Source organism: Aspergillus sclerotioniger (assembly GCF_003184525.1).
Source record: "Aspergillus sclerotioniger CBS 115572 chromosome Unknown BO94scaffold_3, whole genome shotgun sequence".
Classification (NCBI taxonomy): Eukaryota; Fungi; Ascomycota; class Eurotiomycetes; order Eurotiales; family Aspergillaceae; genus Aspergillus; species Aspergillus sclerotioniger.
In genome coordinates this window covers 1107594-1134311 of record NW_020290993.1, presented here as the reverse complement: position 1 = coordinate 1134311, position 26718 = coordinate 1107594, and the positions used below count along the sequence as shown (strand labels likewise).

Below are 26718 nucleotides of genomic sequence, written 5' to 3'. Positions count from 1 at the left end.
GTCAAATGGATGTGGTATGGACCGGTCCATATATTCTTCTGGTCCCAAGTCCCATGAATGTCATAAGTCGTGATGTTGAATTAATCGACGTACTCATCGAGACTTATTATAATGAAGCAGTGCGGATATCAGTTGCTGGCAGGGTGAGCTGCCATCTAAGATTCTCTCTGTTGAAGGCTTCGTGGATTTTCGCACAAAGTAGGACTATGTTGTGTTGTTGATTTTTCACATTCACAGAGTGATGGTGTATATTGAAGGCATGGGTTCTTCTGTGTGTCACTTGTAGCTGGAAGTGTTGGTGGATAGATACTGCATGAGCCAACTTCAGCAGGTCCGGCACGGGTATAGGTTTGATAATTTCGGCGGCTATACTGATATTGGCATACTGTAGTTCATGGCAACATCTGTGCTCTTATCTGATGGGGGTTGTACAGTGCAATCCTAGCAGTACATACATGATGCCTGTAAGCGAAGAGACATTGGGCCGTACAACAGCACAGCCAACAAAGAAACAGTGAGGGTTTAGCTCTCAATCATCGCCCCCCAAGTCCCGTCATATCCCACCAATTCCGCCAAGCTGGCAGTACTGAGATGTGCCCCAGTCAAGCCCTCCAAATTGGCCACCCAAGGGTCCAAGCGATTCTCCCAAATAACCTCCGCATGTTCATCCAACCAAAGAATCTTGATCGTTCCTGATTCGATAGCTTCCCGATCCACCAAATAAACCCCAACCTGAATTCTCAGCCCTGCGTGTGCAAGGTTCCACCAATCTGCATCAATCTCAGCCTGCTCGACCATCCACGCATCATTCTGCACATTCTTGTACTGCAAATCGCCCCCCTCACCATCCATATCAACCACACCTCCGAAATCGGTAATTCCGGGCATACAGAAGATTACCCTGCGCCAATCATCCTCAAAGTTGTATCGAGTAGGATCGTCCAGGATTTTATTCCCGGAGATACCCCATCCTGGGACACCTGATTGTCGTTTTATCTGTGCGTATGTATTCTCGAGATGCGGGTCATAGCAGGTTCGGAGCCAGATAGTCTGCCAACCATCGCAGGTGACCAGACTACAGTTGCGCTCGTGGATGGTCTGGTGGGTGGCCAGTACGGACCGGATCGCTTCGCTGATGTTCGGGGGAGAGTACTCGGCCAGGTTCTGATAGGGCTGAATGAGAGGATGGATGAGTTGGGGATAGATCTTTGTAGGTTTGTCGTAGCGGAGGGGAGGAATGGATGAATGAAAGGCTGGAGGAACATACCCAGCGTTGAATTAGCGTTAGCTGTTGCCATTCCTCGACGAGAGATTCCCATTGTTGCTGATTGTCTACTGCGGCATTTGGGTCCCATTGTTCCTGGGGAGGTTAAGAAGCGAACAGGACTGGGTTAATGCAGTTTTGATGTAGGAGAACCAACGGAGAGGAAGATGTCAAATGGAAGATGGCCGTAGTTGGCGTCGGGTTGAAGCGTCTCTGACATTTGGGTAATTTGGAGGAAGGGAGAGTGAAGTGGGAAGAGTGAAGTGGGAGACTGAAGAGGGAGAGGAGAGTAAAGTGGGAGAGAGATGGAAGAAGGCCATCGTAGTCAGGTGCCACAAAGCCGCCTTTCCTGAACCTCTCCTCTCGACTTCCAGACCTCAACGTTTGTTTATCTTTCTTGATCTTCCAAGACAACTATGAAATAAACAACATCAAGAACTCTCCTCGGGCCACTTAACCACGACACTCTCCTCCCCCTCCAACACCACCTTCACCACCACCTTCCTCTCCAAATTCAACCCGATTTCATAACTCCCCGGATACACCACCCAGTCACCATTAACATCCACCCTGGCCAACCCCCCAATGGGCACTTCAATCCTCAACTCCCTGCTTTCCCCAGCCTCTATTTTTGCCAATCTCTCCCACCCCACCACCCATTTATTCGGATACGGCGCCGGGCCCGCATCACTCGTATTGGCAAATACCATGGCCGTGTAATCACTCTCCACGGTCCCCGTGTTGGTGATTTGGGCGGTGAAATTAAACAGTCCGTTCTGGGTGATAGTTTCCACGGCTTCGCCGGGATGGGGCTGCGAGAGGATATCTTGGATGTTGAATACTAGTGCTCTAGTGTTGTTGGTGGGTTGTTCGTCGAAAGTGGTATAGAACAATCCGTGACCAAACTCATACACACTCTCCCCGGTGTACCATTTATACGTCTGTCCGGGATTCCCGCTCTTGTTGTCTGGACGGAGACTCATGTCTAGTGCGGAAAAGGATTCTGCGTATGAAGCTGGGTATTGCGTCGTGACGAGTCTGCCGGCTGGGGCACGTACTCCGGTGAGGATATCGCGGAGGGCCGCGCCGCCGGATTGGCCTGGGTAACCACCCCAGATCAAGGCGGAGACGTTGGGGTTGGATTTGAGAGACGAGGAATCGACTTGTCCGCCGCCCATTTGGAGCACGATGAGGGGTTTGTTGGTGCTGCCGGCGTAGGTGGCTAGTTCGTGAATGAGGGAGAGTTGGTTGCCTGGCCAGGCGATGGATTCGCGGTCTAGGGCTTCGGCTTCGATGGTGTTGTCGATGCCTCCGGCGTAGATGATTACGTCCGAGGACTGGGCTGCGGACAGGGCGGCGGAGAAACCGGTGGTGTTGATGGAGGAGATGCCAGTGCCCGGGGCAAAGTGCACGGTGTAGCCGGAGGATTCGAATGCAGCGAGGGGGCTGATCAGGTAGGGAGGTGTGCCGTAGTAGTTGCCTTGGAGTTGGGTGGTGGCGTTGGCCCAGGGACCGATGAGGGCAATGCTGGTGTTGGCTGGGGAGGAGGTCAGGGGCAGAGTGGTTTGAGTATTCTTCAACAGCACAATGCCCTGCACAGCCGCCTCGTACGAGACGTTCCATGCGTCGGTGGAGACGACATCTGACCAGGAGAGATTGCGGTACGGGGATGGGGTGGAGTCAAAGTACCCCAGACGAACAAGAGTCGTGTACAACCGGATCAGACCACGTTCGATATCCGTGCGAGCGACTTCGCCAGCAATCACAGACTCGTTAAAGTGCCATTGGTAGGTGGTGCCGCAGTCAATGTCGGTGCCTGCGCGGAGGGCATCCGCGGCGGCTTGGGCTTCCGACGAGGCATATGCATGGGGGTTGTAGATATTGTAGACGGCATCGCAGTCACTGGACACATAGCCATCAGGCAAAAAGGAAAAGGTGTCGCGGAGGAGAGTCTGCAGGAGATACGGACTGGCGCAGGTGGGAATGCCATTGACGGCGTTGTAAGAGCACATGACGCTGTGGACATGGGCATCCCGGGCAGCAACGTGGAACTGGGGAGTATAGTATTCCGACAGATCCTGAGGCGAGATAATAACATCGTTGCCCAGCCGTGAATGATTGTGCCAGTTCTCCAGATCATAGCCCGCAAAGTGTTTGGCGGTGGCGGCCAGCTTGAGATGGGAACCATCGCCCTGGATGCCTGTGATGTACTCGTAGGCATATGCAGCCGCCAGAGTCACATCCTCTCCCGGAGTCTCCTGACCACGTCCCCAAACTGGATGACGGAAGGCATTGATGTTCGGGGCGTAGACATCTAGCCCGTAGCGGCCGGCGTTGTTGAAAGCACGTCCCTGCGTCGAGATGATGGAGGCGATCTGGTGGATGAGGGTGCGATTGAGGGCGGCGGTGGTCAGGATGGGCTGGGGGAATGAAGTCGCCCACTCGTAGGCCCCTGCATCGGTGAAGTTGGCTCGGTCGAGGCCATGCAGGGCTTCGCTCCATACCTGGTACGGAGGCAGGCCGAGTCGAGACACCCCCAGGCCCGAGTTGCCCGTGTTGGCAATGAGCTCCTCGAGGGTGAACAGCGAGATGAGGTTGGCTGCCCGTTCATAAGGCGTGGCCGACGTGTCGCACACGAGCTGCGAGCTCAGAGGACCTTGGCTGCAGTCCGGAAAGGACAGAGGCAGAGTGGCCACGCAGAGGGGCCACAGGTCCGGATTGGCCTCAATGGAGTAATTGACATAGCTGGTGTTGGCCTGGCCCAGAGCAGTGGGCAGCAGCGCTGCAAAGGCCAACAGAGCGGCCATTTTGAGTCAATGCACTGATTGAATGCTGTATGGCAGAAGACGAAGGGCCTCTGATGATTTAAGGGCAGATCGCGGAGGATCTCCGCGCGGGGTTTTAGCCTGAATGAATCTGGGGTTTAGCCGTGCTGATGACATGAAGAAGAAGATCCTTGTTATTATCACTGGGACTCGTATTATTATTAGGCCGAATAACCATCATCAGGGCGGCTAAATAGATGATGTCCTCCGTATGTAGGGTGACATCAGCCTCGGGCCCTAACTCAACCCCGAAATGCAGCAATTAGCAATTAGCAATTAGGTCCCAATATCCCTCACTCCACAAACCCTAAGCTCTCTCTCTCTCTCACTGCATCACTGCATCCATCACTGTAGCACATTCACCGTCTCAGGCCCCAACAACTCGCCCAATCTGCCCACCACATCGTCCACCTCCTCCATATTCAACACCACAGCTTCAATCTCGCGCTGTCTCTCCTCACCAATAACCCCCCTCGTCACAGCCCTCCACTTCTCCACCACCTCCTCATTCGACAACTCCGGATTCACCCCCCTGGGCGCCTTGAGCATCGTCTCCACCACCTCTCCATCCTCAAACGTAATCCTCACGCGCTGCGCCCACGAATAATCAAACTCATCCACCTCGCGACACTCCACCTTGCCAATCACCTCCCACAACTCCTCCCGATTCAACTTCCCCGGCGCAAACTGCCCAGGAACAATCTCCCCATCGACCACCTGCAATGCCACCGCATACGGCACACACATCTGTGCCGCCGTGACCGTCGCCGGCTTCTGCGGCGCCCATCCGCCCTTCTTCATCGCCGCGCGGGCCATTTCCGCCTCGATCCTCACCATAGTATCCCACTTCGCCATTCTCTCCGGATACAACCGCTGCAACTCGCGAATGCAATCCACCGTGCAGTGCGTCCCCGCCATCAACGCATACGGCTTCTGTCGAATCTTCTCCATCTGCCACGTCTCCCCGAGATTCTTACACACCTCCTCGGGGAAATACCTCGGTTCTTTCTCCGCCCCCAACGTAAACATCTGCAGGAATCCACCGTACGAACGATCAAAGATCTCCTTGATTCCCATGAAGCCCTGTCGAGCGAGATAGGAAGCAAGCACGCCGCTCCGCGCCGCAAATCCATGCTGCATGCGTTTCACCATGCTCTCGAACTGAGCGGACATGAGCCCGCAAGCCTGAGTGCAGGCCATGCCGAGGGCATCTTCGATTTGGTCCGCCGGTAGTCCGAGGAGTTTGGACACGGCGGCGGCGGAGGCCGCGGGGCCGAAGATAGCGCCCGAGTGCCAGCCGATGGTGAGCATGTGGGATCCCCCCAGGGCGTAGCCTACGCGAGGCCCGACTTCGTAGCCGGCTACCATGGCGGTTAGGAAGTCCGGGCCGGTGATGCGCTGGGTCGGGTGCTCTTGTTGGGCGGCGGCGAGGACGGCAGGCAGGATCACGGAGCTGGCGTGGATGGGGGCTTCGATGTGCACGTCGTCCAGGTCGAAGCCTTGGAGGAAGGTGCTGTTGAGGAGGGCGGCGGCGTTGGGGGGGAGGGTCTGTAGAATAGGTGTGAGTTTGGGGTTGAGGTGAGTTGGTAGGGTGGGCATACCTCGTTCCATCCGATTACAGTGCATTTGCCGGTGCCTTCGATGGCCGTGATGGTGTCGTGGGCCTTGACGGACCATGGCAGGCGGGAGCCCAGCAGGGCACAGCCCAAACCATCCAGCATGAGGTATTTGGCCCGCGTGCGGATCTCCTCGGGAATAGTGGCCGGCGAGAGGTCCTCCAGCCAGGTGGCTAGAGTACGAGTGGCCGAGGTGGCCGAGGTGGCAGGGGCAGTGTGTGCTGTCATGGTGTGATGGAATGTGACGGGATGTGATGAGATAGGATGGGATGGGATGGATGAGCTGGGGAAGAGGTGCTGAAGGGGAACAGGCAGCTCTTATAGACGGATCGGCTCGGTGCTGTAGACGGACTCGGAGTCTCAAAGAAAACCGAATCAACAGTTGACTGATGTCTATCCCTGAATGCATCAACAAGCTAACTTCTAGAAGCGAGAGCTATCTACGGACTACAGGATTTATCAGACTTCTGCATGCGCCCCGCCGATCCTCCGCCCCGCCATCAGCAGCCCGCTTGATAGCAGCTCTTATTATTGACGTCGATCCCGGTCGGCGGTTCTTAAGCCCGAACAGAGAGATGAAAGAAAGCACGCGCATATTATTAATCCCGAGCATCAAGACTCCCGAGACGATACCTAATGAAGCCCTAACAAAACAATTTACTCCGAACAAATGATCAACCCAGACTGCCTGTACAATTCAATCCCATCAATCAACCCATCCCAACCTCAGTTGGGCACGTACACCTGCAGTGGCCGCCACAAATCCGGTGCCCGTTCTAGTAGAGTAGTTAGTATCATCAATCACCATCTCAGGACAAAGCTATCTTACCAGTCTGCTCCTTCCAGTGCGCCATCACACCCGACACCCGCGAGCACGCCGCCAGAACCGTCGCAAATTGCGAGTTGATGCCCCTGTCATCGTCAGTAAGAAACTTCATCACACCATCGTCGGAGTCACTTACAGCGCCGTGTACACAAAACTTCCGTACAAGTCCGCGTTCGCCTGCAGATTGCGCTTGACAAAGTACTCATGCGTGCTAGCAATCCGGTCGATCTCCATCGCCACCTGCAGCACCGGGTCCATCTCGCGAATGTCCCGGTCCCGCGTCAGCTCCTCCAGCATTTCGCGCACGTACTTGGCCCGCGGGTCCAGCTGCTTGTAGATCCGGTGGCCGTAGCCCGACAGCCGGCACTCCTTGTTCACCACCTTCTCGATCAGCTTCGGCACATTCTCAACCCCGCCAATATCCCGCATCCCCCGGTACGCCGCGTCGATCGCACCCCCATGCAGCAGTCCGTAGGCCGCCATCGCACACGATGTCATCGACGACAGCGGGTCCGCCAGCGTCGACGACGTGTGCAGGAATGCCGACGTCGAGTTGGTCATCTCGTGGTCCGCGTACAGCGACCAGGCCTTGGTCAGGATCTCCGCCGCCTTCTCCCGCGTCACCGCCGGGTTGTTGTCCACGAACCGGCCCATGTACAAGATGTTCTCAATGTACGTCAGGTTGGGGTCCGCTTCCCGGAAGGTCTGTCCCGTCATGTGGCAGTGAGCCAGTGACGAAGCCACCGCCGTGATTGCCAGCGTGCGGATGATCTGCTCGTCCACCATCTCCGGGCGTCGGCTGTAAAGGTTGGCACCCGCGTGCGCTGGGATCAGCTCTGGCTGGTCCGCCAGGTAGCCTGTCAGGATCGCCCCGAGCACCACCATGGGTGGGGTCGTGCGTCTGTCCTAAGGTTAGCTGCATGCGCGACAATGCCAGGAGGGAAGCTTACGGGAAGGTGGCCACGAGCTGCTTCACGTTCTCCGGCACCACCAGCATCGCCTGGGAAATCCGACGCTGGAACCGCAGGCGCTGCTCGGGAGTGGGTAGTGAGCCCCAGATGAGCAGGTGGGTGATCTCCTCGTAGCTCTTGCCGATGACCGAGGCCAGGGGATGACCGCGGTACAGAATGATGCCTTCGTTACCATTGCTAGCAAGGTCAGTAGCCGTACACCATCGCCGGACCGAAACACATACATGTAAGTGATGCTGGACATCTTGACCGCCGTGTTGCGGTACCCCGGGTCAATCACCCGAAGGCCTTCCTCGAACTGCTGCCGAGGGCTCTTGCCGGCACGGTCCACACAGATCTGACGGAATCCCATGGCCGGCACCGAGTTGCGCACAATGGGAATCGTGTACTTGGAGCCGGTGCGGTTGTCTCGCACGGTCAGCGTGCCCTCACGCTCCCCAGGCAACTCTTGCTCCAGCAGGGCGTTGATGTAGTTGCCCTGCAATGGCAGGAAGCTCTTGCCGGCGTCGAAGAGACGGCCCAGCCAGGATGCCAGTGTGTATGCCATGGTGAAGAAGAAAGGATCGGATGGATTGCAAAGGAAGGTAATCGCTGTTGTTGCCCTGCTTCTACCTGGACTTGTCTGGATCTGAAGCACTTATTTGTACCTCGTCTGCCAGCTGCCGTCTGTCCGAAAAAAAAACACACGGACGCGGCCGGAATTGTTCAGAAGGACGAATGGATAGACCGAGATCGACGATCAAGCTTCGATCCATCGACTAGTGACAGCCTGCAGCAACTATCGTGGTCGATCCAAACACCGCTGTCCGACACGATGTGCCCGCCGGGCATAAAAGGCGGTTCCTTTTCAGTCCGTTTTGTTCGCCATCGCTTTCCTCCTTTCTCTGAACCAATCCAAACATTTCCTCCGAAGCCTATCGCCCCCTCAAACCTTCCCCGTGCGCTTCCTAGGACCATGTCTTCCTCCTCCGATCGGCAGTATGACGAGCCTATTACTCGCCTTGTCGAGTACGTCTACCATTACGAGGTGACCAGCGACCTGGCCATCCTCCGGGCCCGTCACGCCCTCATGGACGCCCTCGGTTGCGCACTCGAAACCCTTCAGCAGAGTCCCGAGTGTCGCGCCCTGATCGGGCCTTACACCCCCGGCCTGGTGGCCCCCTATGGCTTCAAGCTGCCGGGCACCTGTCACCAGCTCGATCCGGTCAAAGGCGCCTTCGACATGGCCACCTTGATTCGCTTCTTGGATCACAATGATGCATACCCCGGAGCCGAATGGGGTCACCCGTCGGGTATGTCCGCCTCTCCGAGGATCTGCAATTCCCAGAAGCTTGGGTGGATTAAGAGCTAACCGATCGACACAGATAACCTGGGCGCCATCCTGGCGGTCGCCGACTGGCTTAGCCGCACGGGCGCCACCAGCCAGCCACTGACTGTCCGGACGGTCCTGATCGCCATGATCAAGGCCTACGAGATCCAGGGCTGCTACCAAGTTCGGAATGCCTTCAACAAGGTGGGCCTGGACCACACCCTGCTCGTCAAGATTGCCTCCACGGCAGTTGTGGCGTGGCTGATGGGTCTGACGGAGGAACAAGCCGCCGTTGCTCTCTCCCATGCTTGGGCTGACGGCCACCCTCTGCGCATCTTCCGACAGAGTCCCAACGCAGGCCCACGCAAGGGCTGGGCTGCAGGCGATGCAGCCATGCGTGCCGTTCATTTGTGTCTGTTGGCTCGCGCCGGCCAGCCTGGCCTGCCCAGCGCGCTAACCGAACCGAACTGGGGCTTCCTGGCTGTCAGCTTCGGAGGAAAGGAGCTGCAGCTGCCACGGCCGTTCAAGACCCGGGTGATGGAGGAGGTGTTCTTCAAGCTGATCACAGCTGAAGGCCATGGTATTTCCGCGGTCCAGGCGGCCATGACGCTGGCAGAGACCATGGCGAGCCGGGGCATCGATCCCGCTACGCAGATCGACCGCATCGATATTCGCACACATGAGGCGGCCGTCCGCATCATCGACAAGCAAGGCCCGCTCACCAATGCCGCTGACCGCGACCACTGCATGCGGTACATGGTGTCGGTGGTCCTGCTCAAGAACGCAGTCATCGAGGCGGACGACTACCACGATACGAGTGCGTGGGCCCACGACCCGCGCGTCGAGGCCCTGCGCCAGCGGATCCGGATGGCTGAAGACCCACAGTTCACCTACGATTATCACCACAAGAAGTCGGGGGCCAGCGGACTCACCGTCTTTCTCACGAATGGAGAGCAGCTGGATGAGGTCGTCGTCGAATACCCCATCGGGCACCCGATGCACGCCGATACTTTGCCCAAGGTGCGCGCCAAGTTCGAACATAACATGCAGGGTATGTTTACGGCGGAGGAAACCAGCCGGGTGATCGACGCGATCCATCAAGATAGGCTGCCGGTGCATCGATTGGTTGACCTGCTGGGTCGCTGATCGGCGCACTAGGGCAGCGAGTGGGGGTGGAGCTTGATGATTTCTGCAGTAGCGAGTCTAGTGGCGCCTGATTTTTGGGACAAACTGTGCATAGTGCGAGATAGACAGGGATTAGAGTTTCCCACCGCAGTGGAACAATACTATTGAAATGTGATGTGCGGTGATGTGATAAGCTGTCAGATCTATCAGGTTATCAGCCCTCGTATGCATTATGCAACTTAAATTAGGAGCAAGGGATGGCTCCAATCGGCATTCTCCACGACGACATCGGACAGGTCTGATCTCGACAGCCGGAAAAAGCTTCCAACCGGGGGCGGAGTAAAGTGCCTCAACCCCGACTGCATGGGCTGTCACAACTGATCAACGCCTTCATTGCTTTTGCCCGTACTTTTGCGGCGCCTTTTAACTTTTGCCTGACTGCGTCCTTGTGGTGCCTTGCTTTTCTCAGCCGTCCAGAGACAATATATCATTAATAGACTCCAAGGCGCGGCCTTACTCCACGGCGAGAATTACTCCGATTCAGGCGTCCCAACCCAGTGGCGCCTATCAAAGTCGGACTGCTTGGATAGCCCTCGTAAGTCCATCGAGGAGGCTGAGGGGGTCCCTTCAAATGTCCCCGAATGGCGCATTTACCCCGGCTAACTTTTGCACACCTCAGTTGACACCGGACAGCATGCTTCTTCCCCTTGTTAGTGCACTGTTCCTCCTGGTGCTGGCCATCAGAAAAATCTCCTTGCGGTTACACTGTAGGTCCGTCGTCCCCTTGCAGTAAAGCAAATCTGACATGGAGCAGACCGCGCTCAGTCGCGCCGCCATGGCTGCCTTCCACCCCCGCAGGAGCGCCATCTGGACCCTGTTCTCGGCTTCGACGCTCTACGCAAGTCGGTCACGGCCGTGCGCGAGCACCGCCTTCTGACCTATATGCAGTCCCGGTTCCGTGAGACGGGATACACATTCGAATCTCGCACCCTGCGAAATGAGGTGCTGCATACGGCCGACCCCAAGAATCTGCAGGCCATCCTGGCCACCAACGCCAAAGACTTTTCCATCGGCAAGCGTAGAATGACGGCCTTCCGACCGTTGCTCGGCCACGGCATCTTTGCAGCTGATGGAAAGCAGTGGGAAAAGTCGCGTGGCCTACTCCGACCAAGCTTCACCCGCGATAACATTGCTGATCTGGACATCTTTGAGCGGCATGTCTGTCAGTTGCTCACCTGGATCCCCGCAAGTGGTAAAACGGTGAACCTGCAGGACTTGTTCTTCCGCATGGTTAGTTTTTCTGAAGAATCCCCTTGCAGCAATAGCGTTGCTGACTGACAGGAAGACTATTGACTCTGCCACGGACTTCCTCTTTGGCCAGACAGTCGGTACTCTCCAGGCTGAACGGTCCCCGGTTGCAACACAGTTCTCGCACGACTACCACAAGGCTCAGGACGGCGTTATTACTCGCGCACGATTGGGGTCGCTTATTCACCTGCAGCCCAATTTCAAACACGAGTTTAAGCGAGCTGTCGCTGGTTCCAGGGCCTATGTACACCGAATCGTGCAGGAAGCCGTCCGGGCACGTAGCACGCCCGGTGAAAAGAAGGTCCAACCCCCGGACTGCTTTCTAACTCAACTGGTCGAGCTCACCAGCAACGAGACTGAGATCACTGACCAGCTACTCAATGTCCTCCTCGCCGGTCGGGACACCACCGCCGGTTTGCTGTCTATCCAGTTCCACATCCTCGCCCGCCGACCGGACGTCTGGGCCAAGGTGAGGGAGGACGTATCCAGCTTGGAGGGCAGACAGCCATCGTTCCGCGAACTGCGTGATTTGAAATATGTGTCTTGGGTGATCAATGAGAGTGCGTCTTCCTACCTGCCTTCCTACTATAGAAAATCCGTACTGACAAGATCTGTCCAGCCCTCCGCCTCTACCCGATCATCCCCCGTAACCTCCGCAAGGCCGTCAACGACACCGTGCTTCCAACTGGTGGTGGCCCGGATGGTCAGTCCCCCATCTTCGTGTCCAAGGGCATGAATGTCACATTTGACGTATACACACTTCATCGACGGCCGGATCTCTACGGCCCCGATGCCGAGGAATTCAAGCCGGAGCGGTGGGAGACTCTGCGTCCTGGGTGGATGTATTTGCCATTTGGGGGCGGGCCTCGTAAATGCATTGGACAGCAATTCGCCTTGACACAGGTGGCATACACAACCGTTCGGTTGGCGCAGCGATTTGAGCGACTCGAGTCGAGAGATGCCAGACCATATGAAGAGGAGTTGACTATCACGCTTGCGAGTCGGTACGGGGCGCAGGTGGGGTGTTTTGCTGCGTAGATCTGGGGGACTGACTATAGATAGTTTCGGTTGCTGGGAGTATCGGATGGGAGACAATAGATATGTAAATGATTATTCGATGGGTTTAAAAGCACTGGACGAAGTGAAGTGAGAGGGGAAAGGGGACAAACACCCTAACAAAGATAAGGCGAGCAAGAATGCACCTGACCACGCTAGGCCACTCCGGGTCACCCCAGCAAAAGCAGCGAGATGCGTAGAATGCTTATAGTTCGAAATAGTTGATAGTTGGTACGGTGCGCGATTTTCTTCATGTATCTTCAGCCAGGACACTCCCTCCACAGAAAAATCAACTGGACCTTTGCATGATGCCGGGATAACTATATACACTCGTCCGACAAGTAGCGCCTACCCGTAATCAGCAATGGCTGATGCAGCGTCATCGGGACTAGGACTCGGAGGCCTTAGTCCCACCCGTCTTCACCTCCTTCTCTAGCGCATCCAATGCGGATGCATACCGCGCCTTGACCTCCTTCATGTTATCCAATTTGACTTGCACCTTTCCTACCTTGGTGGACCGAGTGATCTTCCCATCCACTCCCTTGGCGATCTGACTCGCAAACCACTTGCCCTCCCGGTGTGCCACAAGCGTCCACGCAGATCCTTCCTGACCGGCACGAGCGGTGCGACCAACCCGGTGCACGTACGTGGTAATGCTGGCTGGCACATCATAGTTGACAACATGCGTCAAGGACCGCAAGTCCAGACCTCGCGACGCACGGTCTGTCGCAATGATAACGGAGACCTTGCCCCGACTGTACGCCGTGAGTGTCTTGCGCGAGGCAGATGACTTGTTAGACTTGATGATCGTGCCTATGCGGTCCGCCAGAGAAGGTTCCACCAGCGCCAGCAGGCGAGCCAGTCGTGAGGCAGATTCGGACGATTTAGTAAAGACCAGGACTGTTGTCTGTGTGGGTCCTTGTTGATGCGTTTTCTTGTCTTCCGGCTCCGAGTCGCTGTCCGACGATTCCGATTCGTCGCTAGATTCATCCTCGTCGCTGGACTCATCGTCGGAGGTATCCTCGGAGTCCGAGGAGCCAGAACTGGTATCTGAGCCCGAATCTGAGTCCGAATCCGAGTCCGAATCCTCAGAGCTTGACTCGTCCGAAGTGTCATCGGAATCTGACTCGGAGCTGGAGTCTGAATCTGAATCATCAGATGCAGAGGCCTTGACGCTCTTGGTCTCAACCTTAATGTGTGACAGCAGGAGGCGCAGAAGATACAGTGGCTTCTTCGACTCGTCTCCCACCGTTAGGATGTGCTCCTTCAAGGTAGGTGGCAGGGTGAACTGTTCGTCCGAAGGCGCAAGCACACCGCTCTCGTCCTCATCCGTTGCAGCAGCGTCCGATCCAATAACGACCAGCTTGGGGTTGGCGAGATGCAGGGTATTCAGCTTCGTCACATCTCTGGTCATGGTGGCACTTAGAATCACTTTCCTCGGCTCTTTGCTCTGGACTGTGAGGCCGAGCTGGGACAGAAATTTTCCGGTAAAGCCAAAGGTCTCGCGAGACTTTCGGGCGTCCAAAGAGCCCATCACGACGTCGACCCATTCCTGGAAACTCTCGTTCAGCAGTCGATCCGCCTCATCAATGACAAGCCATTCGAGATTCTTCAGCGTGAATCCCTTGGTGTAGCGAAGATGGTCGACCAAACGACCGGGCGTACAGATGAGAATGTCAACATTAGGCTCCGGCCGGTGAACATAGCCTGGTAAAGTCTCGCTTAGATCACCGGCCTCGGAGACGTAGTCCTGCAGATTGAAGTTTGTCCAATCATCCCCCGTCATCTGAGGGAGCGGGAACGTCGGCGGGTCGTAAACCTCATCAACCCGCATCAGTGAACGTTGCTCGTCTTTGACCGCCACGTTGCCCACTGCGGATGCAACACGGAGGCCAGACCCAGCGGCACAGAGCTCACAAGCCTCTCTGGCCTGTTTTACAAGCTCCCGAGTAGGCACCACGATGAGGCCTCGTAAGCGAGGAGCAGGGAGCGACTCCAGCGCTGTAACCAGCGGTAGGACGTAGGACAACGTCTTTCCTGAACCTGTGGCGGCGGAAATGCAGAGGTCTCCCGGATGGTTCTTGGGACCTTTTAAGAGCAGCGGAATAACCGTCGACTGCACAGCGAATGCTTCCTTGTAGCCATTGCTCTCCAGAACTTGAAGGAGCTTAGAGTCGATTCCCAAATCAGCGAATTTGCTTCGGTCCTGAGCCGATGCACGCAGAGGATTAGCCAGCCACGGCGGAAGCGAGGAGTAGGTTGGCAATTCTTCCAGCTCCGGAGCGGCTTCTGGTTGTGGTAGCGGCTCCAGACCCTGCGCTATAACTGGCTCTGCTGTCGTTGGCTCCGTGGCCTCTGTATCCTTCTCGCTTTCTCGTGCCTTTTCCAGCTCCCGCGACTTTTTCGACTTTTCGAACTTGGACAGAATACCGGCAAACTTATTCTTCACGGGTTTTGTGTCGTCATCTGATGATGCGGGCTCCGGGCTTTTCCTGCTTTTCTTCGAGCCTTTGACCCCCTTCTCCTTGACGTCTTCGGTGTCGTCCGCGTCATAGGCCGCGTCCTTCATATCGACATCATCTCCAGTTGTGTCACCAACCGATGCGGTTCGTCGTTTCCCATCCTTGGATTTCTTCTTCTTCTTAGTGAGGCTGTCATCCGTGCTTGGAGTAGTCTTTTTGCTGCCGACCTGCGAGACAGCACTCTCTTTTTGGGTCGATATCTCTTGATTATCACTGTCGCTCGAAGATCCAGTCTGCTTTCTCTTCTTCCGGGTTTCATCGGACGGGGTAGATTTGGACGGAGAACTCTGATTCTTCTTGGATTTTTTGGTCGGGGTAGGTGTCGACTGAGCGACGGCGGAGCCATCGATGTCTCTCTTTCTCTTGTGGGATTTCTTGGTACTCGACGGGGTTTCTGAGCTTATCCGAGCAGCGTCATTCTGCGCCGAGTGACCACCAGCCATGATCGCAGTGTGAGCGTAGGGCCAGCGCGAAGTCGATAGGGAGGCGTGACTGCTGAACAGTCGGTGTTGCCAAACCAGCTCCGAATATTTCTTTTCCAGCGGGGAATCTTTGTCCTGGCAGAATCCTACCGCCTGGCTTGCCGCCAGGGTCTGGACCAATCCGGGGTTCATCGCGTTTCCAGCGCCGCATCTTCGATCGATGCCAGCTGCGCAACCCCTGACAGAACCGCCTCGGTTGATGCTGAACTGGTCCGAACATGGACATGCTGGAGTCTATCTCATGGCCATTGTCTAGGGTATCATTTGGCTAAATCAAAGACAACTGACCGCCATCATGCCATACAACATTGCGTGAGTGTCTGTTGCGGTCGGAGATGAGTATGTACTAACGGTTCCGCAGCATGGTCAGTGACTTTTTCTTCCCCCAGCCAGGTTGGTCTATTTGTCTTCTTATTGGTGTCTGCCGGTCAGTTGCTGATGTCTATAGGTGGGATTGAAAGTCACATCTACCAATTATCGACCGTGAGCATGCCGAACCATATCATCAAACCTCAGGCCAGCCAATACTCATCGAACTATAGAAGCTTATCGATCGCGGTCATAAAGTCATCATCATTACCCATGCCTACAAAGGACGAACCGGTGTCCGATACCTGACAAATGGGCTCAAGGTCTACCATGTGCCATTTTTTGTGATCTACCGGGAATCGACGATGCCGACGGTCTTTTCGTTCTTCCCCATCTTTCGAAACATCGTGATTCGTGAGCAGATACAGATCGTGCATGGACATGCGAGTTTGAGCAGCTTTTGTCACGAAGCTATCCTTCATGCTCGCACGATGGGTCTCCGGACGGTGTTTACCGACCACTCCCTATTTGGATTCGCCGATGCGGCGTCCATCCTCACCAACAAGCTGCTCAAGTTCATCCTGAGCGACGTGGACCACGTTATCTGTGTCAGCCATACATGGTAAGACAATTGTTGGGTATGTAGCGAGTTCGGCTGACTTTGTGGGTAGCAAAGAGAACACGGTTCTTCGAGCCTCCTTGGACCCGTTGATGGTCTCCGTCATCCCCAATGCGGTGGTTGCAGAGAACTTCCGACCCCCCGAGCCGCGGCCAATGCCGAGACCCATAGCACCCAATGACATCATCACAATCGTGGTCATCTCCCGCCTATTCTACAACAAGGGCACAGATCTTCTTATCGCCGCCATTCCTCGGATCCTTGCGTCCCACCCGAATGTCCGGTTCATCATTGCTGGATCAGGGCCTAAGGCCATTGATCTCGAGCAAATGCTAGAAAGAAATGTGCTTCAAGACAAGGTGGAAATGCTCGGCTCTGTCCGGCATGAAGAAGTTCGCGACGTGATGATTCGAGGCCACATTTATCTACACCCTAGTTTAACTGAAGCGTTCGGAACTGTACTGGTGGAAGCTGCCAGCTGTGGTCTGTACGTGGTGTGTACTCGCGTGGGAGGTATCCCGGAAGTGCTACCTCAGCACATGACAACCTTTGCAAAACCAGAGGAGGACGACATTGTGCTTGCTACCGGAAAAGCTATTGCAGCATTGCGTTCAAATAAAGTGCGGACGGATCGCTTTCATGACCAGGTGAAAATGATGTATTCCTGGACGGATGTGGCGCACCGTACAGAACGTGTCTACATGGGCATCTCCGGGGACATTAGCCCGGAGGAATTCTACGGCTACTACCCTGGACAGGGCTGGGAGGCAGGCCGTGATCGTGTGCGAAGCTTTGCACTCATCGACCGTCTGAAACGGTACTACGGCTGCGGAGTGTGGGCTGGCAAGCTGTTTTGCCTTTGCGTGGTGATCGACTTTTTGCTTTATGTCTTCTTGGAGATGTGGTTCCCCCGTGCGAACATTGACATAGCACGCAGCTGGCCCAAGAAGATCCACCAGGAGAACAAGCAACTCGGGAGTACATATAAAGGCGACCGTCTAGGGCCAGCGTCATGATTTAACGGGCATCTACATCAATCACGGCCATCTCTTCGAATTCAATTTGATTCGCTATGTATACACAAACAGCACGATACCCATATCGATAGACGCGGTGTTTTCATTAATACAAAGTTTCGTTAAAATAAGCATTTCTAAGCATCTTCAGTTCAGAATCCAACCAAGGTCCAGCCCGCGGGGATGCTCAATGCTTATGCCCTCTTCGTCGAAGGCTCATACTTCCACTCAGCCGCCGCCGTCTCCGCCGGCTCGGGGTTCCTATCCTCAGCCGCCAACGCGCCCTTGTCTCCGCGCTGACCAGGCCGAGCCTCATCGCGTTCAAGCCCGCGCTGACTCGGAATCTGCCTCTCAAACTTTTCGCTTTCTTGGGCGCCGACTTGCTGCAGACCCGCGCTCTGGCCCTTGCGACCGTGCTGTCCGTCATGGCGAAGCTCGTTACTCGTCTGGCCTGAGCCAGGGTGTCCCAGACCGGTGTGAACGTCCTGCGAAGTAGCGCCCATCAAAGTATCGCTTGCGGAGGTCTTGACAGACTCTTTGCCATGGCTCCGCTCTACATTGGGGTTCAGTGCCTGGCTGCCGGGCTCCCCAGCGGTGTTGGGCTGGTAAGAGCTGCTGGCGGGCGCAGTGCCGGGGGGATGGGTCTCAGCGCGGAATTCGGGGACGTAATCGCTAGGAGCAACCTTTCTGCCTATTTGGTGCTGCATGCTGTTAGCTACTAATACCATCTTTGACACAGGACATGCAACATACACCACCCTCTTCAAGAGGAGCGGTCGGCTTGACGGAGGGCTTGAATTCGCCCTGCTGGGGGTTGGCGACGGAGTCGACGTTCTGAAAGTGGCTCATGGTTACGTTGTGTCGTGAGAGAATTCGATTGAAATTATAGACGATAAAACAATTCGTGAATTTTAATTGATGTTGTCTGGAATGAATTAGCAGACAGTAACTGGCGCAACTTATATATGGCCGAGGTTGACTATGCTACCTAGTTAGGGCTTCACGGCTATGACGTCAAGGTGACCGGCGTTGACTTCATTGAGGCACCGTTGCTGGGATGTTGAGCAGACAAAGACGTCATGCACTGGCATCTCGAATGTCAATCGGCCCGGTTTCTGATCGCGTGCTTACCATGGATGCGTCGATGGTGGTGGTGATCGGGAAGTATGTGTTGGTGGGAAGTGTGGTCAGGGTCTCCGCTCGGATATTGCATCGAAATGTTTGTTGTTCCGTCATAGATCGATCGATTAAAGGCGAGCGGTGTTATTTTGTACATAACAGTAGCTGGATTTTGTTGAATTATTGGTGCTTTTATGTACTGTACTATTCATGTATGTGTGTGGATTATGGCCTTGATACAGCGACAAATATCTATCTACAGTCATGTATCATCCGCAACAATAATAACATGGAAATCAAATTAATGCAACAATCAGGTATCTTCCAGTATTCACATAGACCTCATAACGCCAGAAAACAACCTCATAACAAAAGCTTAAAGCACGCGCGGAAAATCCCCGCAACACTTCTCACAGATCTATACTCATCACCTGAATCACCACCCCCCATCACTTCATCAACGGCGGCCTCCCCTCCTTATTCCACTTGACTCTTGTCTGCACCCATTCCACCGCCTCCTGGACACCCGATCCCATCAACGCACTAACCGGCAAGACACGACTATCGCGGACCCCCGCCCCAGTCTCCCCCTCAAACACCTTACGCACAAACCCCTCCTTAATACGAACAACCTCCACCGAATCCTCCCGATCCTGCTTATTAGCAAGCACCAGAATCGGCACCCCGGCCACATCAGCATTCTGTAACACAGACTCCAGCACCTGACGACATTCGTCCAGCCGACCGAAGTCGCTCCCGGGCGCATTAATCCCCACCATTTCCTCTGTAAACACACTGGGATGGTTGCTCGACGGGCCGGAGGCAGAGCTCGGTCGTCGACTAGGAAGCCGAGTGATGTCTGGGTCTTGGCCGACGTCGGCGCTATCAACGACGAAGATGATGGCGTGACAGCTGGAGTAGTAGCTTTGCCAGAGATTCCGCATGGTGATTTGTCCCCCCACATCCCATATCTTCAGGTACATGTCTGGTAGGGAGATGGTCGCGACGTTTTGGCCGACCGTGGGGACGGTTTTACCGGGGTTGGGGGCGGGGGTGCCATCGGATCGAGGTTGGTAGAGGGCTTTAATTTGGGAGAGGAGGGTGGTTTTGCCTGCGTTGTCGAGACCGAGGAGGAGAACGGAGTATTCTGTTGATGGGTGGTTAGAATGGTGATGGGAGGAGGAACGGGGGGTATACTTGCCCTCCTTGCTGGTAGCGTACATATACAGCGACTTGGCCAGATGATACATGGTTGCAGCGGAGGGCGGACCTCCTCCGGTGGACGCGGCCTCGAATTCCAATTAGAACCGGCGGGACGAGAGGTCAGATAGGAGAATCATGGCAGCAGAAGAGGCCCTGATGCTTGGATTCCACTTGCTGCTTCGTCTTGCGCTTCGATCCGGTCTCTTGTCGGCGTTCGATGGCGATGGATGCCGAGGGTCCACGCGTCAGCCGCGTCTCGATCAGGAAGGTAGGGCATAGGGTAGAAAGACAACACACCCCAAGCCCTATTTTCCGGATGAGGCAGCCCCCGCAACGTCTGTTGCCGCGAGAGAATGGATTCATGCACTGTCGATCTCCCAATGGATGGACGTGGTCTTACTTGACAACCTTCGATGGGATGGGTGAATGCCTGTGCAGCAACAAGGACAGCAACTATTCACTTCGTATTCCCGGGAATAAGGCATCCTCCATCGGCCGACTTGTTGCCAGAGCCAGACCCTCAACGACCCCGGATGCGCCGGTGGCACGGAGCAACGGTCATCATTGGCAGCGATTGCCCCCACGTCCCTTGGCCGGATCCATACCTACTCGACTAAGTAACGATTACATCGTCTTGCTAAGCTGCTCGGCGGCGGCGAGTTTGTCAGCGATTCCCCAGGCCCTTGTCCGCTCGCGGAATCGGCATCCCCTCCCCTCCCTCGCCTTCTATGGTTGCCTTCCAAGTTTATTTTCTTCCTCCTCGTCAAATGTAACGGCCGCTCGATGGCCCTCCGGTTTCCTCTCCTGCGGCTGGAGGTAGTGGCTTCTTTGCGTTTCTCTAGCTTCTGCTGATTGGAACTTATCGCCTCCTATCGCATGTCGCAAACAGTATGCCCCGCGCTGGATGGGCGGCCGGAGGCACAAGATATGCCTGCAATAATGGAGACTGACACCATCATCGTCGGTATGTCGCCATCATCCTGCTATCGGAGAGGCTGGATTTTTCACTTTCCCCTGGTCCGTGTTATCGTGCTGACCAGATCCACAGGGAACGGGCCGTCAGCCATGATCTTGTCGTATCTGCTTCATGGCCATCTCCCTTACTATTCTGCAAATCCTCCACATCCTGATCCGCTTCTGCATGCGAAGCTCCGGGATTCCCCGGAGCTTCTCAGTCTGGATGTGCATGCTTTGACGGATCATTTCGCCGCCTCGAGACTATCCTACTCCACGCAGGCTCTTCCGGTGAATGTGCTCCTCGACACGCTGGTGCGCACTAGTGTGGATGTGGACGAGCTTGAGAGCACGACTAATGTCGAATGGCGGTTTGTGCCCGAAAAGGCCGTGCCCCATCTGGTCTTTGGAGACGCCCTGCATGGTGGTGGCCAGTGGACTGATAATCCTGTGCCTGCCAGCTGGGACATTCAGACCCTGAGCTATGCCTCGATGCTGTCTCTTCCTGGCTATTCCTTTGCGGAGCACCATAAGAAGGTGACAGGCAAGGATCTTCCTGCATATACTCGACCCAGTCGGGAAGAGACGGCAAGCTACTTCCGCACGTACCCCGAGGCGGTTCAGATCGATGATGTTTTCCAGTTCAATGAGACGCTGTCCGGTATCTCGCGGACAGAGAATGGCTTCTATATCCGCTCACATGACATTCACTGCAAGCATTTGGTCCTGGCCAGCGGAATTTTCACTCAGGTGCTCCAGCCAAGCCCGATGTTGCAGCCCTTGGCATCGATGCAGCCAATCCCGCAGACTCCGCTCTTGGTCATTGGCTCCGGGTTCTCCGCCGCGGATATCATCATATCCGCCCCTCAAGACCAAAAGATCATCCACGTCTTCAAATGGGATCCGGAAGGTCGGTCCTCGCCTCTGCGTGGCTGCCACCACCAAGCCTATCCCGAGTACGCGGGAGTCTACCGCCTGATGAAGCGAGCCGCGGTTGCAGCAGACCCCAGCAAGAAACGAGTGAAGATGCGACGGACTACGTCGACCCCTTTCTTAGAGACTCGTTCCTGGGATGAGATCTACGAAGGACTCCCAAACACCGAAATCGTTGGCGTCGAGATGCAGCAGGACCAGGCCATCGTCACATTTCGCCAGCCGGACGGGAGCACAATTACCCGTGCCGTTCGCGGAATGGTCTACGCCACCGGCCGACGAGGCAGCCTCGAGTACCTCGACCGCTCTCTCCTCAGCGAAGTTGTCGGGGGCAATACAGACACTGAAATTAGCCCTATTGTCTCCGCCCAGACTCTGCGCAGCAAAGCATGCGAGGACACCGAGGTTGCTCCGAACGTCTTCATCATCGGCAGTCTTACCGGCGACTCCCTGATCCGGTTCGCATACGGGAGCTGTGTCCAGGCTGCCGGGAAACTGATCGACGCACGTACTGGCAAAGAACGAGTCCGCAGTGGATCTAACAATACGTCCCGACCGCAGTCGTCGCTGGGGGTCATGCGCGGGATAGATGGACACGACATCACGCCGCCCAACGAGCTCCGCGCTGTAGATAACGACCGCATGGCATCTACATTACCGCAAAGAGTCATGCCGAATGGTCTGTGGAGATGGCTGTGGCGATGGTTTGACGTTCGCTGATGTGTAGCATATGCATACATGATAGAGATAGATGGTGTTGTTTGAATAGTGTACATATCGCATTGCCTCGGTGGCTGCTTTGATACTGAGTTGATTCGCGGTTGTCTTGTTTATATCACTGGCAATATACTATGTGTAGTTGATCTGTCCCAACTCTTGCTGAGAAGTCCTAGTAAGGATTGTATTACCAATCTTTCTCAAACAAACATGACTCCGCATTCCCTACATGCTCAATGACCAACCACCGCAGCAGCCCGCCTTACCTACTTCCGTCCCAAACACCAACTTCCACCGCATAATATTGCTAATATCAAATAACAATACAGAGTCGAGATTCTCGCTAATCTATACAGATGTATATACACAGACCCCGCCTTAATCTTACACACCCCACCAGAACAAGCCAGCAGTCCCACCCCATCAACCAAACCAAACCACTACCTCCCCACAACCCTCAACAATCACCAAACCAAGGATGCTCCAATGCCTCCTCAGCCGTAATCCTTCTCCTCGGATCCAGTCTCGCCATCCTCTCCACCAAATCCCTCAACTCAGGTTCCAACACCGTCCACCTTCTGATCGGCTTTATCGGATTCTCTGGCCCAAAAGTACTAACCAGTTCCAACATGCATTGGAAATACGGATTGTCTTCCCCGATATGTCCCAGGAACAGCTCTAGACCATCTATATCTGCGAAGTAGGATAGATGGAGGGGGAGGATATGGCGCCATGCGTCTTCAGTGTTGAGTTCGACGCCGGGGATGTAAAACGGCATGTGTTTGTGCATGACGTAGATTATCTATGCGTTAGGTAAGTAAGGATCACCAGATGAATTTGTGGATATGATGTTTGGGGTAAGGGTATACAAACCACCAAAGCAAAAGAAAACACATCCGAAGCTTGATCCTGACTAGCTCTTGCCCAACTCTCGGGACTTCTCCACATGGCGTTTCCGCAGAGAGGTCCTTTTATCCATTTTCCGGGGGGATGATCACTGAGTCCTCCAGATCGCCGATCTGGACTTGGGTTATAGTGGTGATTTCTTGGTCTGTGGTTGCCGGGGGAGTGTAGTCTATGAGGATGTTGTTGGGTTTGATGTCTGTGGGTGGTTGATTGTTAGTATTGTGATGTCTTCGGATTGGGTACTCAAGTTGGGGGGCATGTATGTAAACTTCCCAGTATGGTACATATTGTTAGCATGCATGTCGACTAGACCCTGTAGTGCGCTTCGGAGGATCTGCTTCCTTGTGGCTTGGGATAGATTCTTCTGGGGGAATTGGAGCAGGTTGGTCTTGAGGATGGGGTAAATGAATGTTTCGGATTCTTGGATGGTGTCGATTACGGTTCGGATGTTGGGGTAGGGGGATAGTTGGTTGTGGATGTCGCGCTGGTAGTCGAATTCGCCGGGATTAGGTTCTTGAGGATGTATTGTTTGGTTTGGGCGCTGCAAGAGTTAGTGCATTGCCTCTGGGTGGGGGAAGGGTGATCAATGGGTACCTCGCGCGGTACACATGCAAAGTGGTTTTCTCGGCGTGGAAAAGGACCTCTTCTATCTTGTAGGTTTGGTTGGTGTCGCTGGTGACGGTTGTGCCTGGTTCGAGGGGCTCTGCGCGAGAGGTGTATAGCAGGTTTCTGGTATATTGGCGAACATGGCAGGAAAGGGGAGGATGGAGTATGGAAGGGATGAGTCTGGGTAGGAGTGATGGTCGCGTTGAGATACGAGTAGGGATGGTTAGGATGGTGGTCATGATGGAGAGGAGCTACGGCGTTGCGGTGCACGTCGAAAGGATGATGTTGATAGCCTCGTATCGTATCCCTGTCGCGGCAGTAACAGGCGGTGACCAGACGACTTGGTAGAAATGCGCTATATAGTCAATTTGGGTGTACTTGTAGGCACTTGCTAATTGAATACATAGATATCTGCCATCTTGATAATGAAGGGTATAATATAGTACACGCTAGCCCATGATCTGCAACTGGTCATCCGGAGGCCACCGCGTCTGCGCAAAGCTGAGACATCTCTTGATGCTTTGTAGATATTTCCGGGTGATTTCGTCGCTCAAAATATGGGCCTGCTGATCGCTTTGATGCAGCTTTTCTCGTGCGGATCGCTCGTGGATACCCACCATGGTTACACCAATGGGCCATGCGCTGTGAGATGTTAGCCCAGTCCAGATAGAGGAATGAGGGATACGCACGCTTTTCCGATACTCAGCCGTAGATAGGCATCATTGGCATCGACATATCGCCGCTGCTGAGCCTTGGAGACAATCTCCACTACATGCTCCAGCACCCCGTTATCAATCTCGACCTTTTCGAACTTGCGAAACAACGGCTTCATATTCTCCCGCGACTGCACCATGGCATTATAGGCCTGTCGTCCCTGCAAGCTCTGCTTGACCGACACATCTCGCTTCGCCAGAGCCAGCTCCCACTCCCGCAGCACCATATTAAAGTACGACGCCAGCTGCCGGAAGAGGAATTTCTTCCCCTCCAAGTCCTTTGGCACCGTCTCAGGGATCTTCATTTCCACCTCCGGAACCAATTCCAACGTCGTAGGGATCGGGCCATCCGACAACTGCTGCTGTGGCGTCGACGCCCGCTGTACCAGCCGACGATACCGTCGCAGGCGTCCCTTGTGTGTCTCCCCGAATAATATGGCCGGCTCCTCCAATTCCCGCAACTTCTGCAACAGCTCCTCCTCGGGAATATCCTCCTCGCCATCCTTGTCCGCATCTTTATCGTCTCCTGCCTCGGTGGGTGGCAGTTCCGGTAATCCGAGTCTCTTCCTTCGCTCTCGTTCGCGGGATGCTTCCTCCTCCTCGCGCTTCTTCCGCGACTCCTCGGCCAGTTTGCGCTTCTTGTCTTCGCGCTCTTGGCGTCGCTCAGCCTCTTCATCCTCGAGTTTGCGTTTTTGGATGAGGCGCTCTTCTCGCTCGCGACTCAGCCGCTCCTGTTCTTCATTGTAGGCCGCTATGCGGGCGGCTTCGAGGTCGCCGCGACGGGTGTATTTGGGTTTGGCTGTATCCTGGGCGTCAGCTTTTGGCTTAGCCTTGGATATTTCCTTGGACATTAAAGCAGCAAAATCCATTTCCCTTCCTCTTTCTCCACCAGAGAAAAAAACGTGTAAAAAAAGTAGTCAATAGTGGCGTACAGTCAAGTCAAACCAAGTAGATAACAAACCAGCAAACGTCGCAAAGCGAGGTCCCGTCCGTTGTTCGGCAAACTTGCCGCGCCGCCTCCGCTCTCTCCTCCGCCTGCGGCATGTAGCTTTGCTCTGCTTTGCTTTGCTCTGCTCCAGCTCTACCTCAACCTCAACCTCAACCTCACACCTCACCATAAAACACAACACCACACTCATCAACCTCACCCTGCAATGAACTAGCACCCACACCTTCACACCAACTCACACCACAAACACAACACAACAAGCCCATCAAAAATGCCCCCCACGATCGACCGCCAATCCACGCCCCCCTTCCACCTCAAGCTCTTCTACCGCCTAAACAACTACCACCATCTCTCCGACTTTGCGCCCCAATCCTCCTCGTCTTCATTTAACAGCAACTACAACGGCCCCATAAGCGGTCCCAACGCGATCCGCGCGCGCAGCCCACTACCTCCCCCCTCCACCACCACCACAGGCAGTACTCTTCCATCCCACCTCCAAATCTACACCTGGCAATCATGCACCCTTCGCGAACTCTCCCAGCTGCTTACGTCCGCGTTGCCGAGTTTGCTCCCCGACCCGCCTGTCGGGACTAGACTCTGCTTTAGGCTCATTTATCCGGATACGAAGGGAGCTGCGATGATGGGGCCCGATGCGAGAGGTCGGTATCTTGCTAAGGAATTGGGGAGTGTGGTTGTGGGGCCTAGGGGGAGTTCGTTTGAGGGGGAGGAGGAGGAGAAGGAAGCGGGAGGCAAAGGGGTACGCATTCAGGGTCATGATGCTGAGAGGACGTTGCAGGAGGCGAGATTCGTCATTGGGGATTATGTGGATTGTGCGGTTTTGCCGCCCTTGGAGGATGGGTCGGTTGCGCCGCCGGTGAATGCGGGGAGGGGAATGGCGATGGGAGGGGGCATGAGGGCGTTTCCGGGGATGTGAGGGATAGAGGAGAGGGAGGGGGGAGGTGGAGGGCGGGATGGCGATGAGGGGGCCAGGTGGTGGTGGTGGGAGAGGGGAGAGGATTCCGCCGGGGGATTGGAGACGGGGGGAGAGGTTGCCGGAGGGGAGTCTTGGGGAGAGGAATGGTGGGGGTGGTGGTGGTGGTGGAGGAAGAGGGGGAGGAGGGGATGGGCGCCGTATTAGATAGGCTGGCTGGTTTGCTTTTTTTCTTATTGTTGTTTATGTGTATGTGTATGTGTATGTGTGATGTATGTTAGGAGTTGAGGATACCCGGCATCTATCTACCTTACGGAGGGAAGAACAGTGATCAAACCGGTAGAGTCGACTCGACACGGCTCCAACGAGAAAGTCAATAGACTCTCCAACAACGACAATGAAAATGCAAACTTCAGCGGTATAAAAGTAGTAGTAGTAG

The 26718-nt window shown here is 55.1% G+C and overlaps 14 protein-coding genes across 14 annotated transcripts; 5 read left to right on the top strand and 9 right to left on the bottom strand.

The window, feature by feature from the left end:
* Positions 1–411: 411 nt before the first annotated feature.
* Positions 412–1484, bottom strand: BO94DRAFT_508457 (uncharacterized protein; the record flags this gene model as incomplete). The annotated part of the gene is made up of 3 exons (XM_025609665.1): positions 412–1173; positions 1268–1360; positions 1422–1484. 3 exons carry the CDS (start codon positions 1482–1484, stop codon positions 523–525), a joined length of 807 nt encoding a protein of 268 aa, XP_025472049.1. The 3' UTR covers positions 412–522.
* A 119-nt stretch (positions 1485–1603) lies between these two features.
* Positions 1604–4071, bottom strand: xlnD (beta-xylosidase XylA; the record flags this gene model as incomplete). The annotated part of the gene is made up of 1 exon (XM_025609664.1): positions 1604–4071. One exon carries the CDS (start codon positions 4069–4071, stop codon positions 1696–1698), a length of 2376 nt encoding a protein of 791 aa, XP_025472048.1. The 3' UTR covers positions 1604–1695.
* A 148-nt stretch (positions 4072–4219) lies between these two features.
* Positions 4220–6113, bottom strand: BO94DRAFT_531208 (MmgE/PrpD family protein). The gene is made up of 2 exons (XM_025610850.1): positions 5691–6113; positions 4220–5637 (listed from the first exon to the last, which is right to left on the bottom strand). Exons 1-2 carry the CDS (start codon positions 5931–5933, stop codon positions 4435–4437), a joined length of 1446 nt encoding a protein of 481 aa, XP_025472047.1. The 5' UTR covers positions 5934–6113; the 3' UTR covers positions 4220–4434.
* Positions 6114–6291: 178 nt separating this feature from the next.
* Positions 6292–8257, bottom strand: BO94DRAFT_508448 (citrate synthase; the record flags this gene model as incomplete). Its single annotated transcript, XM_025609663.1, is given in 6 exon segments — positions 6292–6481; positions 6535–6617; positions 6668–7432; positions 7482–7679; positions 7727–8107; positions 8121–8257. The coding sequence occupies 6 exon segments, from the start codon at positions 8255–8257 to the stop codon at positions 6432–6434; spliced, it is 1614 nt and encodes a 537-aa protein (XP_025472046.1). The 3' UTR covers positions 6292–6431.
* A 200-nt stretch (positions 8258–8457) lies between these two features.
* BO94DRAFT_553203 (2-methylcitrate dehydratase) lies at positions 8458–9957 on the top strand (the record flags this gene model as incomplete). Its single annotated transcript, XM_025613640.1, has 2 exons — positions 8458–8794; positions 8867–9957. The coding sequence occupies 2 exons, from the start codon at positions 8458–8460 to the stop codon at positions 9955–9957; spliced, it is 1428 nt and encodes a 475-aa protein (XP_025472045.1).
* A 673-nt stretch (positions 9958–10630) lies between these two features.
* On the top strand, positions 10631–12282 carry BO94DRAFT_553202 (cytochrome P450; the record flags this gene model as incomplete). The annotated part of the gene is made up of 4 exons (XM_025613639.1): positions 10631–10703; positions 10751–11226; positions 11282–11804; positions 11864–12282. The coding sequence occupies 4 exons, from the start codon at positions 10631–10633 to the stop codon at positions 12280–12282; spliced, it is 1491 nt and encodes a 496-aa protein (XP_025472044.1).
* Positions 12283–12473: 191 nt separating this feature from the next.
* Positions 12474–15323, bottom strand: BO94DRAFT_531205 (putative ATP-dependent RNA helicase DBP6). The gene has a single exon (XM_025610849.1). It carries the CDS (start codon positions 15263–15265, stop codon positions 12689–12691), a length of 2577 nt encoding a protein of 858 aa, XP_025472043.1. The 5' UTR covers positions 15266–15323; the 3' UTR covers positions 12474–12688.
* A 159-nt stretch (positions 15324–15482) lies between these two features.
* On the top strand, positions 15483–17345 carry BO94DRAFT_223782 (phosphatidylinositol N-acetylglucosaminyltransferase subunit A/GPI3). Its single transcript, XM_025606238.1, has 5 exons — positions 15483–15616; positions 15666–15697; positions 15753–15787; positions 15847–16235; positions 16285–17345. Exons 1-5 carry the CDS (start codon positions 15600–15602, stop codon positions 17246–17248), a joined length of 1437 nt encoding a protein of 478 aa, XP_025472042.1. The 5' UTR covers positions 15483–15599; the 3' UTR covers positions 17249–17345.
* Positions 17346–17448: 103 nt separating this feature from the next.
* BO94DRAFT_484006 (uncharacterized protein) lies at positions 17449–18173 on the bottom strand (the record flags this gene model as incomplete). Its single annotated transcript, XM_025608942.1, has 2 exons — positions 18002–18173; positions 17449–17949 (listed from the first exon to the last, which is right to left on the bottom strand). Coding segments are annotated over exons 1-2 (597 nt in total), but the record flags the coding sequence as incomplete, so codon positions are not given.
* Positions 18174–18621: 448 nt separating this feature from the next.
* On the bottom strand, positions 18622–19993 carry BO94DRAFT_531202 (ADP-ribosylation factor family protein). Its single transcript, XM_025610848.1, has 2 exons — positions 19569–19993; positions 18622–19514 (listed from the first exon to the last, which is right to left on the bottom strand). The coding sequence occupies exons 1-2, from the start codon at positions 19615–19617 to the stop codon at positions 18817–18819; spliced, it is 747 nt and encodes a 248-aa protein (XP_025472040.1). The 5' UTR covers positions 19618–19993; the 3' UTR covers positions 18622–18816.
* A 516-nt stretch (positions 19994–20509) lies between these two features.
* Positions 20510–22177, top strand: BO94DRAFT_581615 (uncharacterized protein; the record flags this gene model as incomplete). Its single annotated transcript, XM_025615418.1, has 2 exons — positions 20510–20534; positions 20619–22177. 2 exons carry the CDS (start codon positions 20510–20512, stop codon positions 22175–22177), a joined length of 1584 nt encoding a protein of 527 aa, XP_025472039.1.
* A 373-nt stretch (positions 22178–22550) lies between these two features.
* On the bottom strand, positions 22551–23925 carry BO94DRAFT_571877 (kinase-like protein; the record flags this gene model as incomplete). Its single annotated transcript, XM_025614890.1, has 4 exons — positions 22551–22976; positions 23048–23276; positions 23365–23621; positions 23689–23925. 4 exons carry the CDS (start codon positions 23923–23925, stop codon positions 22632–22634), a joined length of 1068 nt encoding a protein of 355 aa, XP_025472038.1. The 3' UTR covers positions 22551–22631.
* Positions 23926–23979: 54 nt separating this feature from the next.
* Positions 23980–25352, bottom strand: BO94DRAFT_508429 (mRNA splicing protein PRP18). The gene is made up of 2 exons (XM_025609662.1): positions 24376–25352; positions 23980–24328 (listed from the first exon to the last, which is right to left on the bottom strand). The coding sequence occupies exons 1-2, from the start codon at positions 25266–25268 to the stop codon at positions 24136–24138; spliced, it is 1086 nt and encodes a 361-aa protein (XP_025472037.1). The 5' UTR covers positions 25269–25352; the 3' UTR covers positions 23980–24135.
* Positions 25353–25476: 124 nt separating this feature from the next.
* On the top strand, positions 25477–26490 carry BO94DRAFT_562921 (SAP18 family protein; the record flags this gene model as incomplete). Its single annotated transcript, XM_025614322.1, has 2 exons — positions 25477–26278; positions 26331–26490. The coding sequence occupies exons 1-2, from the start codon at positions 25620–25622 to the stop codon at positions 26488–26490; spliced, it is 819 nt and encodes a 272-aa protein (XP_025472036.1). The 5' UTR covers positions 25477–25619.
* Positions 26491–26718: the final 228 nt, after the last annotated feature.

Coding starts and splice junctions, on each gene's coding strand:
- BO94DRAFT_531208 (XM_025610850.1), bottom strand. CDS start 5,933: ATGACAGCACACACTGCCCCTGCCACCTCGGCCACCTCGGCCACTCGT. Junction 5,638..5,690: donor CTGTAATCGGATGGAACGAG/GTATGCCCACCC, acceptor CCTATTCTACAG/ACCCTCCCCCCCAACGCCGC.
- BO94DRAFT_531205 (XM_025610849.1), bottom strand. CDS start 15,265: ATGGCTGGTGGTCACTCGGCGCAGAATGACGCTGCTCGGATAAGCTCA.
- BO94DRAFT_223782 (XM_025606238.1), top strand. Junction 15,788..15,846: donor ACATCTACCAATTATCGACC/GTGAGCATGCCG, acceptor ATCGAACTATAG/AAGCTTATCGATCGCGGTCA. Junction 16,236..16,284: donor ATCTGTGTCAGCCATACATG/GTAAGACAATTG, acceptor CTTTGTGGGTAG/CAAAGAGAACACGGTTCTTC.
- BO94DRAFT_531202 (XM_025610848.1), bottom strand. CDS start 19,617: ATGTATCATCTGGCCAAGTCGCTGTATATGTACGCTACCAGCAAGGAG. Junction 19,515..19,568: donor GTACGCTACCAGCAAGGAGG/GCAAGTATACCC, acceptor ACCCATCAACAG/AATACTCCGTTCTCCTCCTC.
- BO94DRAFT_508429 (XM_025609662.1), bottom strand. CDS start 25,268: ATGGATTTTGCTGCTTTAATGTCCAAGGAAATATCCAAGGCTAAGCCA. Junction 24,329..24,375: donor CGGCTGAGTATCGGAAAAGC/GTGCGTATCCCT, acceptor AACATCTCACAG/CGCATGGCCCATTGGTGTAA.